Here is a 14,802-nt window from a genome sequence, read left to right on the forward strand (position 1 = left end):
CTATATAAAATCTAGCAAAAGAATTGTGGTTTTACCAAATAAATAAAGACCAGATCTTTCACAAATCCAATAAAACCAAATTGATTAAAGCAATTTAAGTTGAAATTTTATTAACAATACAATTTCAAAGTATCAATTTCATTTACTGCAGATATAACCTAAACAAAGTAGGCAAGCTTTATATTTCTAAGCATTATCAATAATCTACATTATTTTGAAGAATCCACAAGGAAAGAAAATAATTTTCTAAAAGTTTATAGCTGTTCAAAATTGAGTAGATATATCATGTGAGGTTTGCCAGGAATGGGATAAAACGAATGATGCCCATACCATACTCCACTTCTAATTCAGCAGAAAGCTATTTCTTTCATTAAATTATTTTTATCTTCAATTCTATATTTATACTCTGCAACTTCTAATCATTTGGCTATTTTAGATGAAACATTTCATTATCATAAAAACTATAAAGAAGGATAGTTCCATTGGACATGAAACAACAGACTGCTTTCAAATTGGGAAAGGAGTATGTCAAGGTTGTAATTGTTACCCTGCTTATTTAACTTATATGCAGAGCACATCACGTGAAATGCTGGGCTGTATGAAGCACAAGCTAGAATCAAGATTGCCAGGAGAAAAAACAATAACCTCAGATACACAGATGATACCACCCTTATGGAATAAAACAAAGAAAAACTAAAGAGCCTCCTGATGAAAATGAAAGAGGAGAGTAAAAAAGTTGCCTTAAAACTCAACATTCAGAAAACTAAGATCATGGCATCATGATCCCATCATTTCCTGGCAAACAGATGGGGAAACAATGGAAACAGGGAGTTTATTTTTTGGGGCTCCAAAATCACCACACATGGTGACTGCAGACATGAAATTAAAAGACACTTGCTTCTTGGAAGAAAAGCCGTGACCAACCTAGACTGCATATTAAGAAGCAGAGACATTACTTTGCCAACAAAGGTCCATCTAGTCAAAACTATGGTCTTTCTAGTAGTCATGTATGGATGTGAGAGAGGGACTATAAAGAAAGCTGAGCGCCAAAAAACTGATTCTTTTGAACTGTGGTGTTGGAGAAGACTCTTGAGAGTCCCTTGGACTGCAGGGAGATCAAACCAGTCAATCCTAAAGGAAATCAGTTCTGAATATTCACTGGAAGGACTGATGCTGAAACTCCAATACTTTGGCCACCTGATGAGAAGAACTGACCCACTGGAAAAGACCGATGCTGGGAAAGATTGAAAGTCGAAGGAGAAGGGGATGACAGAGGATGAGATGGTTGGATGGCACCACTGACTTAATGGACGTGAGTTTGAGCAAGCTCTGGGAGTTGGTGATGGACAGGGAAGCCTGGCGTGCTGCAGTCCAAGGGGTTGCAAAGAGTCAGACATGACTGAGTGACTGAACTGATAAAGAAGGATTAAGAAAAGAGAAAAAGGGGAGAAAAGAAGGGCAAACAAGGTTTAGCAAGAAGAGATAATAATAAAATTAATCCCCCATCAAAAGTTGCCAAGTTTTAGATGGTTTTAATAGCTTGCTTCAAAATTAAAATTTCTGTTCCTTAAACTTTACCTGATTTCCATCCAAAATAGTGCAGAAGCTGATATTTTTGGTATTCACTTCAGCCCAGTGGCAAGGCATACCACCCTTTAAGCCATTTACAGAGTTACTAGCCCACCCTTGTTAGATGAGAGCCTACTCGTGTCAGATGCCTTTTCTATCGGCAAGTCATTAGGCTAATGTAATGTTTATGGCATCTCCTGAAGCCTTTCCACCCACAGTATTCATACTCACATTTACTTATTTATTGTGTACTTCATGTTTATCAGCCACTGCTTATTCTAAGCGCTGAGGTAAAACAGACTTGAAAAATAAACTTGTTAAGTAAATTGATACTTATCTTTTAGAGGTACACAGGATTGTGTTTTAACTGTATTACATCATGCATGTGCTTCTTAAAAAGCCTAATATCTGGATACTTTTTACTGCTTTTAATGTATATTTAATCATTTCACATCATAAATCAGAATTTATACTGGAAAATAACCGATGGACCATACAAATGAATGTCTCTTAATCAACTCATGTTTAGTTTTTTGTTTTTTTTTTTAATTTTGGCCATGCAGCAAAGCTTAGGGGATCTCAGTTCCCTGACAAGGGACTGAACCTGGGTGATGGCAGTAAAATGCCAAATCTTAACTACCAGCGAACTCCCTAACAGGGTGTTTAAAAATTTGTCTTTTATTATGAAAAAAAATATATAACATGAATTTGGTCCTTTTAAGCATTTTTAAGGTTACAATTCAGTGGCATCAGTAACACTCAGAATGTTTTCCAAAACATTTTTATTACACCAAATAGGATCTGCAACCATTAAGCAAGGATTCCCCATCCTCTCCATCCTATTTCTATCCTAATCAACTATTCATTCTTTATATGTAAACTCAGAAGACTTCTTTGTAAAGCCAATCCTGACAAAATAAATCACATTTTTTATACTACTTCTTAACTCTGTATATATTTTTATTATTGAATTTATCATCTCATGCTATAACTGTTTATCTTCTAGTTTTGAGTTATTTGATGATAAGATCCAGGAAACACAAACAATATATCAGCAATTATTAAAAACCTTCATATTCTTTATGGTTAACATAATGTCTGGCACCGAGTAAGCACTCTCAACATTTTATCTAGTTAAAATGAATACTGTTAGCTGTGGCCTGGCACAGGCATAATTTAGCACAGAAAATGCTAGGCAGGCTCTTTCTGCTTAAAACATCCTTTACTTGCAGGTTTATATGAAATATCATAATTTGTTTTAGGTTAATGTATTCTGAGTTCTGAACCCAACGTTTTAAAATGTAAATAAGGACTAAAAGAAATAATATATTAGAATCTGCAGAAAAACCTTTAGTGCAAACTAATTTATCAGGATCTTTCCCCAAAGACAGTGAAAAAATGATTTAATTTTGGAGGAGGAGGTGGAAAGAGAGAAGCGATATGCATATGATCAACTTCATTAAACTGTACACATAAAATATGTGTAGCTGTTAGAAAGAGAGAAGCGATAATTTTGTAAAAAGTAATTATTTCAAGATAAATATGATGCTACTTGGGTTGGGGAGACAAATAATACATTAGAAGCTATTCAAGAAGAATTCTTCCTACTTTATAGTTTCCCAGGACATCTAATAAACCTCGCAATACTGTAATAACATTCATCTCTTTACAAAGACAAATGAAATCTACCCATCCACCAACTTGTGCTTCAGTGTTGGTCACTCAGTTGTGCCTGACTCTTTGCAACCCCATGGACTATGGGAAAAGCCTGCCAGACTTCTCTGCCCATAGAATTTTCCAGGCAGGAATACTGGAATGGGTTGCCATACCTTTTTCCTGGGGATCTTCCCAACTCAGGGATCGAACCCATGTCTTCTGCATTGCAGGCAGATTCTTTATAGTCTGAGCCACTACGGAAGTCCCATAATTTATAATTTATACTTTACCTGATTATAAAAAGGATATGAACTTACATTAAAACATATGTCAGACATGACAGTTAAAAAGACATGACAGTCTCATTTTAAAAATGAGACTAGAAATACTGAATATAATCATTCTAAGAGCTAAGGAGAAGAGGATTGTAATAAATAGTGAGTTATAGTTTTGGCAACTTTTAAAGAGTAGGAAGGGAACTTTGCTTGAATGTTTTCTTTGTTTAAGCACTTAAGATCATTCATATCTTAGAATACTCTAATCAGCCTTACACGGTGTCTTTGGAAGAGAAAAATATGCCATTTCTTCAAGTATACAGAAAGAAATATGGAATAAGGAAAATATTTGCTCAAATATGGTTTGCTTAGATTCTAGATTCTATCAGAATATTCTTAAGTTAGATGTGCTAATCTTTCTGGAATCAAGTCATTGATTTACATGAAAGTATATTCTCTGCATATATGATTTTATGCATTATTTTTAAATTTTTTACAATTGAAAAACAGTTGATTTACAATATCATGTTAGTTTCAGGTGTGATGGAGGTGGTGGTGGTGTAATCGTTGTGTCTGCACAGCAATTCTTTTATATATATATATGTATGTTTACGAAACTAAATATTTTCTTCTTCAGATTCTTTTCCCTCAGAGGTCATTACAAAATATTGAGCATATTTCTCTGCATAGTTACATGCTTTAAATAAAATTTATACCAATTATTTTAATCTGTAGACCAGCCTAAGTTCAAAGATTAAGGTCATCAAAATAAAAATTGGTTTGCATGGAAAGGAATATCACTAATCTGAAATGGAAAAAGAATTGCTGAATTATTTTAGTTTATGATTTGCATTCTATAGGACTAAATTAAATCTTAGAACTACTTCCTCTTAGATAAAGCATAAAGAGCAAACGAGAGAACTTCTTTTGGAGTCTGGGAATGTAGGGCCCTGAAACTTTCACTAGTATTTGGCATAACTGCAATTTTGTAGCATGACAAGTCTTCAAGTTGTAAGCTATAAACATTAACTATTACATTTCCGAATAAATTGTTATTTCTCCATTTATGACATGGTGAAAACACTATGGAATATGAAGAAGTCATTGTTACAAATGGCAACATATATATTAAAATCCAATTTTTATTTTGATCAGTAAATCTCGAAATAAAATGTCAGAACAAAGCTCTACAGCTAGCACTTTCTGCCCTGAGGGGGAGGAATAAAGCGAAGGAAAGCGAGAATGGGAAGTGCCTTACATAACTCTGCAATGACTGAGCTGACCAAGTAGGAAACAGTCTGCACTGACTCCAGAGACCAAAGGAACCGATTTTAATCTCTTAATTACCAAGATTATAATATTACTTCTGGTAAGACAGAAAGAAAATGAGATAGCTGAATGTAACACTTATAATATATCTAAGCTGGTACATAAAGTTATAGAAGATGAATTTGATAACAATGTTTTAGATATTATAACATTAACACATATATAGATGCTATGCATTTATATAAAAACTATGAGTTTTTGAACAATATCTAAAATTTATTATCAAAATAAGTTTTCTTCTCAACTATATCTAAATACTGAGCCAGGCAGGAAAGTTAAGGTTATCGATTCCATCAAGGAATTTTAAGTGTAGTAGCATATAACAAACTAAGCATACATTGAAGTGAAGTGGCTCAGTCATGTCCGACTCTTTAAGCATACATTAAAACATATATTTTGGAAGTTATCAGCTCAAAACCTTTGTTGACTTTTTTATCACTGAGTATAAACTATGAGTTAAGATTTTCATAAATAGTGGGAAAACTTGACAGGGAAAATAATTTATGATAAAAGTCTCTGTCAAAGAAAAAGAATATATCATTCAACATTATAGAACAATGTTCAGCTTAACAGATCACTTATCCATAAATTTTAAAATAGTATAATTATAGACAGCACCCTAACTCCATCAATTAACAGCTGCAACCCTAGTCTGGTCACTTAATTTTTCTTAAGTTTTCAATTTCTCATTTGCAAAATGGACATCACTCTATCTTCATCCTAAGCTGCTGCTTCTGGTAAGTCGCTTCAGTCGTGTCCGACTCTGTGCGACCCCATAGACGGAAGCCCACCAGGCTCTCCTGTCCCTGGGATTCTCCAGGCAAGAACACTGGAGTGGGTTGCCATTTCCTTCTCCAGCATCATAAGCAGTCATAATTAAATGAGGAAATGCGTACAAAGGACATTATAGGTGTTTAGCACCTAACTAACCTACTGAATGTTTAGTATTACTATTTTATTACATCTCCTTCCAAATACATCCACCAAAACTGTTAACAGACTGCATTCTGCATTTTTCGGGACTGTTTCACTTTTAATTTTTATCACATCTGGAAAGCCAGTCACACATACTACTTCATTTTTCCATCAAATTAAAATTATTGTAAATGGTCATGAATCTCATTTCAGAAGATACAAACGCATCTTTCCTAAAATACACTCTCAAACCAGAGAGTATTGTTAATTTAAGAAAAACAAACAGCTAAAAATATCCTATTTTATTGCACACACATCTTTTGCCACATGGAGACATGAGGAGAGTTTCCCTGGTGCATCCCTCTAAGTTCAGTTGTTAAGTGCCGACTCTTCAGTCATGTCAAGTTTTAGAAGACAAGCCACACAGTCAACTTACTTGATGGAGATCATTTCCTAACGCATATTCTGCAAAGTAGCCCGGAGCAGCGGATGAGGCTCTGATGGCCTGCCACATTTTATACTGACAGCCTCCCAAATAGTGAGAGTTGATTCCAGGAAAATGTCCATAGTTTCTGAACACAAAGGCTTTTGGCGTTATCCCTCTGTTCACTATGGTACTTACTGCAGCGACCTAGTCGATTAAAAAGTGGACAATACGCATTGTAAGCAGCAATATTTGGGACTGTAAAAATTAAATATTTAGTGGTATGAATGAACATTGTACAACTGTACCTATCAAGGTAAAGTGTATAACATGACCCTAATGTTAACAGAAGCAGATCCTTTTAAACAGGTTTTGTTTTTTGTTTTTTTTTTTAATGGGAAAACAGTAACAAGGGCTGGGACAATTTTGAGAAATGCATTATGAGAGAACAGTAATAAAAGATATTCTTTGACTGCGTGATTTGATTAGCTACTTAAAAAGAGATTCAAGAAGGCATAAATTTGCAGACCTTTATATGATACTGCAGTAGTAGCAACAAAAACTAAAGATGAATAATACACTAATTTCCTATCACTTATAAATCAATCTTTGTTCCTGTGCTCTTTGAAAGCATTATGACTTTAGTAACTGAAACTCTAACACAATAAACTAATTCTCTAGGCTTTTTGATCATAGTAACTGGTGGCTGGGTTGTTTTTTTTTTTTTTAATTAAAAAAACTAATCTTTATCACCTAGGGTCTCAGATTTTATCAGTATCAGTTGAATTTATATAAAATGTGATGTATCTATTAATGACCTGCTATATGAACTTTAAGAAGCTGAATGGTACTGGTGAGGCCTAAGTTATTAGGGCTCTATGCCAAGTCCTGCAAGAGGCCTGTGTGCTTTGCTATTTTATAAACCAAAAGTCACATTCCAAGTTCCTGTGAGTGACCTAAGTGTGTCTGTAGGCCACTATGGATAAGAGTTGGCCATATACTAAAATCTAGAGTCTTTCCATTAACTGGTATACAGGCAGGCTCAATTACGAAAGGTGTGGGTGGTTGCCTCATTTATCAGGAGTGAATTACTTTCTGAGGTGGCTGCAGTTCCCTCACACCCACCCTTTTTTTTCTTTTTTAAAGTCTGGCAAGGCTCACATTTTAAGAACAAACAAGAAGCCCTGAAGACACAAGAGAACAAACAAGGGGTGTAGCATTCATCCTTGGGTCCTTTCCAACGAGCTACTGCATCTCATCATCAAGGCCTCACATGGTCTGAAGGAGCTATCCCTCTAACCTCATTGCACACGCTGCCCTTGGATCCCTAGGGTCCAATCTCTAGGGCCTGCATTTCTGGAAGGCTCCTCTTGTATAGACTGTTCCCTTTGCCAGGACTGCTCATCAGCCCTTACACTGAAACCTCAAAGTACATTTCCTTACAGCAGTCTTCCCTCATGTCCTTGGTAAATACATGATTTCAGAGAACTGTTTTTGTGTTCCAAAGCACTTATTTCAGGAAAACTGCATCTCATTTGTGTGATCATTTGACTAATGCTTACTTTGCCCTACTGGACTGTAAACTCCATGTTGGCATTTACTCACTAATGTATCCAAAGTCCCCAGCACAGTGCTGACACATGGGGTACATAATTAATATCTAAAGAATGAACGAAAATATGTGTAAGCGGGAGTGAAAGAGCAATAGAGAGAGTTGTATCTGATTTTTCATGGTTACAGCTTGTTATTCAAGAATAAATACAAGCTGCACAGGATTCCTAGGTACATAAACCCTTATTCCTTAATCAAATAATGAGTCTTAATACAGGACACAGAACTCAAGCAATACTCAGATCACAAAATAAATAAAAAGAGGAGCCATACCAAGACACATTCTAGTAACAATGACATTTTTAAAGGTTGGAATTCCATTTGTATATTAACCTAATATATACTCACGAGGCACATGAAGTTTCTTTAAAAAAATCTATGGGGGGAAATGCCACAGTTTCCCTTAAATCCCTAGATTAGATTAACCCTATAATAATTCTTTATCTTTAGTCCCAGTCTTTCACGTTCTTAAATTTTTGTTTTATTTTACTTGATACAGAAAAGCTCCATCATTCACATTCTGTATCTTCATAAAATGACCCAATATATAAGGAATCAATATAATCTATTAACAGCAGTTCCTAAGAAAACTTTTCCCTTAATGAAGGGCCTTCATAATATTCTATTCACCTGACCTTCAATTGCATATAGGTGTTATATATAAGTGAAGTTGCTCAGTCATGTCCAACTCTTTTCGACCCCATGGACTGTAGCCTACCAGGCTCCTCTGTCCATGGGATTTTCCAGGCAAGAGTACTGGAGTGGGTTGCCATTTCCTTCTCCAGGGGATCTTCCCAACCCAGGGATCGAACCCGGGTCTCCCGCATTGTAGACAGACACTTTACCGTCTGAGCCACCAGGGAAGCCCATAGGTGTTATATTTAAGAGACTCTAAACTTACCTTAGGACACTTGGGGTTTCTTGCTGTTTCAATCATTAGTGAAGATCCCATCCTGTCCCTTTATTAAAGGAGAAGAATTAAATTATATCAAAATGATTTATTTCCCAATATCAGGGAACATACACTATGCAGTTCCTGTTATGTGGGACAAAAAGAAAAATCTCCTCTAGGAAGCTTACAATCCAACTAATGCACATAAAACAATACATAGCTACCTATTAACCTCCAATTCAAACTACAAGTATCTGCAATTCTGCAGGAGGTTGTGTGTCTGTGGGGAGGGGTCAGTACAGGCTTTCTTATTTAGGAAAGATGGATGGAGGTATAGCTTGACAAGGACACCACTGATGGCAAGAAAACACATTAAAAGCCAGAACATATACAGAGTAAAGGCACAGAGGCAGAACAGATTTGTTGTTTTCAGGGTCCTCCTGATAGGATAAAGGAACTGTGCTGAAATAGGAGTGCTGAACTCTGACAGGCTATATACAGAACAGTCTAAAAACCACATCAAGACAGACTTCAAACCTGTTTTAGCAATACAGAGCCTATGCCACCCCCCAAAAATGCTTTTTAAACCATCTGAACTGACATGTGAATTACTGCAACATTATAGGAATTACCCTTGGGCAGCAATTTTCACAACTCCATTACAAGGAAATTTTATTCAGTGCTGATTTTTTTTTCCAGACTTAAAAATTATGTATTTTTCCCCTGTACTAAATATAAAGAATGTTTTTTTTTTTTCAACTTGCCTCAATAAGGAAAAATGCCTTTCTAACAACATTTTTTTCAAACAGTACTTACATTTCTCAACTAGATTATTAGTGAATTTCACATATTTACAAATTAGGTAGCAATATACCCTTTATTCAGAGAAGGCAATGGCACCCCACTCCATACTCTTGCCTGGAAAATCCCATGGATGGAGGAGCCTGGTAGGCTGCAGTCCATGGGGTCGCTAAGAGTCGGACATGACTGAGCGACTTCACTTTCACTTTTCACATTCATGCACTGGAGCAGGAAATGGCAACCCACTCCAGTGTTCTTGCCTGGAGAATCCCAGGGACAGGGGAGCCTGGTGGGCTGCCATCTATGGGGTCGCACAGAGTCAGACACGACTGAAGTGACTCAGAAGCAGCAGCAGCGTACCCTTATTATCTTTTATAAACACAATGTAAAATGCTTTCTATAAAGGACAAGATCTTTTTCTTCCCCAACCAGATCTGCATGTTTCTTCTGCATGAAGATCAAGGCAATTTTGTTCTCCTAAGGGTCTTTCACTTTATCTTCTCATAGAAATCTTCTGTAAAATTGGGACAGAGATCCTGGGAGTATGCTACTTTCACACTTTAAGCAAAGGTCACACTTATTTTTTTGTTTAAGGCTTAATTTTATAAAGAGCTAAAATGTTTTAGTGAATTGTTTATGAATATAAATTTGAAGAGAAAATCGAAACATTAATTGTTTATTTTGGAGAAATGTTAAAATAAAATAAAACATTCCCAGATTCTACTGATGTTGTAATTAAAAAGTGTTCGTTAAGTAACACAAAATCATTATCCCAGGGAAAAAAGAATATAAATATGTTCTCAATAAACAATGAGAGGAAAAAAAAAATGACTCAAAAGGCCACGGAATGGACATGGTAGAGCATTAACAGCAAGGCCTTCACTCAATTTTCCAATCTTCTCTTTCTCATTTCCATACACTTGTATGCAGTCCCTTTCCACACAGATCCTGGGTGTGAGTGCTTTTGGTCAACAGGGCATCAGCAAACATGTCATTAAACTAAGGTTTGGTGAGTCCTCATGCTCTGTGCTTGCCCTGATGGAATTCTGAGACTGCCACAGTGGGGTAAAGCCCAGGATGAGGAAGACCAGCTGTTCCGGCCATCTCAGCTGAGCTGCCCACTGGCTGCCAGCAGCCATGAGTGAGTTTAAACCACAGAATCATCAGACTTAATCATGACCTAAAAAAAACAAATTTAAACTTTAGGACTAGAAAATAATATAAAGATTTGCCTGATTTCGAGGTAGAAAACATTTTCTAAATATCAAAGTTCAAAATTAAAGGAAAAGATCTGACTACATGAAAATTTTAAGCTCACATTAAAAAATACTGTTAATTAAAAAGCACATTTTCAACATATCAACAAATGATTAGTACATTTATAATATAGTGCACAAAGCCCCAGTAGGAAAATGAGCAAGTACTACACTCTTGAAATCTGCACACTAAAAAGAAATTTTGAAAAAATGTTCAAATTTATCAATAACCAACGTGATGCCAACTGGAAACACCAGTTTAAAAACCTCTAAAACTGACAAAGTTTTAAAAATTAAAATGCTTGGTGTTAAGTATTTCATGAAATGGAAACACAAATTGATTCTGGTGGCTAAGCTGGGACAACTGATTTAAAGATCAATTCAGGTATACACATATATCTATCTTTAAAAGATTCTTAAAACATGTAAACTCTCTGGCCCAAAAAATTTCACCGAAGAAGTTTATCTTAAAATCATAACCAGAGATTTAAGTAGAGATGCAGGGTATCCACCAAAACTTTATTTTAGGTGCAAAAATATCTGAAATATCCTCTTTTTTTCACTAGGAAATATGTTAAAAAACAGTACATCCATAAAATGGACTGTGAACAATCATTAAAACATGTCTCAAAAAATATCTAATGACACAGGAAACCAATAAAAATAAAATACTAAGTGAAAATGTACATGCATTATCATCCCAATTTTATAAATGGTATGAATACAAATGCATACTCACAACCTCACACACACATACGCTTATTTATCTCTAAGAAATTCTAGAAAAATGTACATCACCATGTTAATAGTGATTTTGGTCTCTGCAGAACTATACATTTTCACTATTTTCTTTATATATTTTTGATTTCATATTTAATAATTACTTTAGAAAAATATCAGTATTGACCAAATAATTATGCCTCTTATAAACTGACCTACTGATATATTCTGAAGTGTGGGCAGAAATGTAAACTTTCCTACAACAGCACTATTCATAATTACAAAAAAATCAGAAACATAAAACATAAAATCATAAATCTTAACATTAGTTAAGAAAATATGGCATCACCCTGCAGAACGCAGCCGAGTCTTTTTAAAAATATGTCAAGGGATTTTAATAAAGTTGAAAAAAGGGAAAAAGATAGAAAATTGTAATTACAATATAACTTCCACCATATAAAATATATATGAAAATATGTATCATCTAGGGGAAAAAATTAGAAAATATAAGGTCCTTGGCTCTGAATTTAAGACTGTGGGTGATTTTAAGTTTCTACTTTATGCTTATATTTTTAAAGTGAGTATAATGGCTTTACAGTATTTTGGGGAAAATGTTTAAAAATTATTAAATCTTTTAGAACAATATCTGTTAATGACTTGAGAAAGGCTAATACTACTATGCCTTTTTAAATAAGGCCGATGAGCACCTGTGGATTCTGGTACCCTGAGAGTTCCTGGAACCAATATCCTGCAGATGCCTAGGGGAAACTGTTTGTGAAGGAGAAACAACAGGAGGCAAATGTGTCCTACACACAATGTTGTCGCAACTTTTAAAAAGGTGACTGCAATTTTTACATACCAATCTCACACATGTGAGCCCAACAAAGCAGTAAATAGAATACACTTCACCAAAATATTAACAGTGGTTATTTCTAATGAAGGAGATCAACAATTGAGTATTTACATTTTTCTGCTTTGTTTAAATACAAGACATTTTTTAAAAGAATAAATACAACTTACTTCAGAATGTTTTCCCATGTTTGACTGTCATAAAATGCATGGCTCCAACTCATTTTGACTGTTCCAACAATGACATTTTGTGAAAACACATCTGATCCTAATTTTCGATAAAGTTCCTCACATTCATCCAGGGGCATATGAAACAATCCCAACATGAAGGCTAATATAGCACCTGAAAGAAAGAATCTTTAGTTTTTATCAGCACGACCATTATAGTACTTATAAGACCTTCTGAGTCACAGACCTGGTTAAAATTATAGCTTTCATACTTTTTGACTGTATCACTTGAGACAAACCTCTTAACCTCCCAGAGCTCTCATCTTGTTCATCTATAAAATAAGGAAAATTACAATAACTAAAATTTATACATTATTGTAACACTGGGATAACACATGTAAATGGAATTACCAGGCCTCAATGAAGATTCAACAAATACTAACCACTGATGATAATTTTAAAATATATACAAAAGTGTTATTTTACATTAAATAACATATAATTAAGATACTGTGGTAGGTAATGTCCTTTCTAATCTTAATTCCTTAGTTTTAATCACAGAATACAGTATATTTGACAACTTATCAATTCATTAATATAATTACACCTTCATGTTGGTCCCAGGAACTCACATAACAAAGAAATTAGGTCTCTGGGATGTCTTTTTAAACAGCTGATTTAATACCCTAGCTGCAACTGATATCACACACTGCCATCTAGTGTACCGAACTGGCATAACCCTGAACTAAGGAGGAAAAGGGGCGAAGAATGCTTTGGGGGATGCAGAGAGGGTGGGAGGGGCAAAGATCTGTATGGCATTGCTGCTTACAAAAAGAAACAAAAACAGTAAATCATTATTATAATGCATTTTAAATATTGTATGTATTTTTTAAGTCTTATTGTAGTAAAAGAAGTCTTCAGCTTGTTTTAAAATTCACTGTATGCTATAACTATGTAACAAATTGTTATTTGTCAAGTTTCAGAAAATGTTTACACTAGAAATAACTTGCCCCCAAAATTAAGTTGCTTATAAGGAAAGCTACTATAAAGATAAAGATATTTTAAAAAAAATTGAATTTTATTGTACAGGTAGAAAAAAAGAACAACAGGGATGTTAACCTTAAATTAAATATGTATTTTTAACTTTATAAAAACTATATGTGCAAACAAAAGTTTCACATTAGAATATACAAAATGAAAAAGAAAGGAAAATTATGAGCACTGTAAGTTAAGGTTAACATAATCAAGAAGACACAGTGGAAAAGATACACTGCTAAGTGCAGAAATGTGCCTATCACACAAGGTACTCTACTCCATGGATGAATCTCTGATTTAAATCCCGCTTATTGAGCATCCACCTACTAACCAGGGTGCCTGTAGATACATTTAAAGGTATGAATCTAGGACCATTCCAAATATTAACAGAAATGGCCAGGATAACAGCTTCAGGAAAAAAATTCCAAGAACATTTGCCCTGGGAAAGGTCTCTTCAAGAAAAGTTTCCATAGTTACATCAATTGGGTATATAAGTATTATTCTCCTATCCTGAGAGTGAGTCACAATGCATTTTTAACATACTAGAACATCTAAGAAGTGCGTCTGTAAAGAAAACTGTTTGACTTTCTTTGTTATGTGTTAGTTCAGTCATGTCTGACTCTTGAGACCCCATAGACTGCAGCCCGCCAGGGTCCTCTGTCCATGGGATTTTCCAGGCAAGAATACTGGAGTGAGTTGTCACGCCCTCCCCCAGGGAAGCTCCCCGACCCAGGGATCGAAGCTGGGTCTCCTACATTGCAGGCACATTCTTTACCATTTGAGCCACCAGGGAAACCCCTTAACCTTCTTTAACCCAGGTTTTTCAAAATTTGCTATCATCTGAGGAATCACTGTTCAGTGGAACATCACAGGAATCACCACTCCTTATGCTTCTGAAATTATCCCCACAACCATTATTGAGTTTTCAAAATGGAGCATAAACTAACATGCCCTTTGGGAATATGTCATACTTGATCCAGATAATACAGAGAAATCATTTGGCTTTGATGCTGGTAGCCTTTAGGATTACTATCGTAATTCTAAAGAATGAGAAAAAAATAGAAAAAAATTATTATGATAAACTAATGTAAAGTAAGGAATTACCAGGTAAAGCAGTAAAATATACAGCAGGGATCTGTAATGCTAATAGTCCTTGAGCGTTACCTGGGCAGTAAGCAATGCGGATGGTGACTGCAGCCATGAAATTAAAAGACGCTTACTCCTTGGAAGGAAAGTTATGACCAACCTAGATAGCATATTCAAAAGCAGAGACATTACTTTGCCAACAAAGGTTCATCTAGT

General features: G+C 35.1%; 1 protein-coding gene across 3 annotated transcripts in view; it reads right to left on the reverse strand.

Annotated features, from left to right (window-relative positions):
• Positions 1–14,802, reverse strand: part of PNPLA8 (patatin-like phospholipase domain containing 8) — a 50,412-nt gene that overhangs the window by 6,162 nt on the left and 29,448 nt on the right. For 2 of the 3 annotated variants that reach the window (XM_010841488.1, XM_010841487.1), the window contains exons 6-8: positions 12,469–12,640; positions 8,681–8,738; positions 6,181–6,375 (exon numbers count right to left, since the gene is read on the reverse strand). In XM_010841488.1, coding sequence (XP_010839790.1) covers positions 6,181–6,375; positions 8,681–8,738; positions 12,469–12,640 — 425 coding nt within the window. The remainder of the gene's footprint in view (positions 1–6,180; positions 6,376–8,680; positions 8,739–12,468; positions 12,641–14,802) is intronic. The other variant, XM_010841490.1, reaches the window with a different exon arrangement.

This window comes from Bison bison, unplaced genomic scaffold (assembly GCF_000754665.1).
Source record: "Bison bison bison isolate TAMUID 2011002044 unplaced genomic scaffold, Bison_UMD1.0 scf7180017864162, whole genome shotgun sequence".
Lineage (NCBI taxonomy): Eukaryota > Metazoa > Chordata > Mammalia > Artiodactyla > Bovidae > Bison > Bison bison.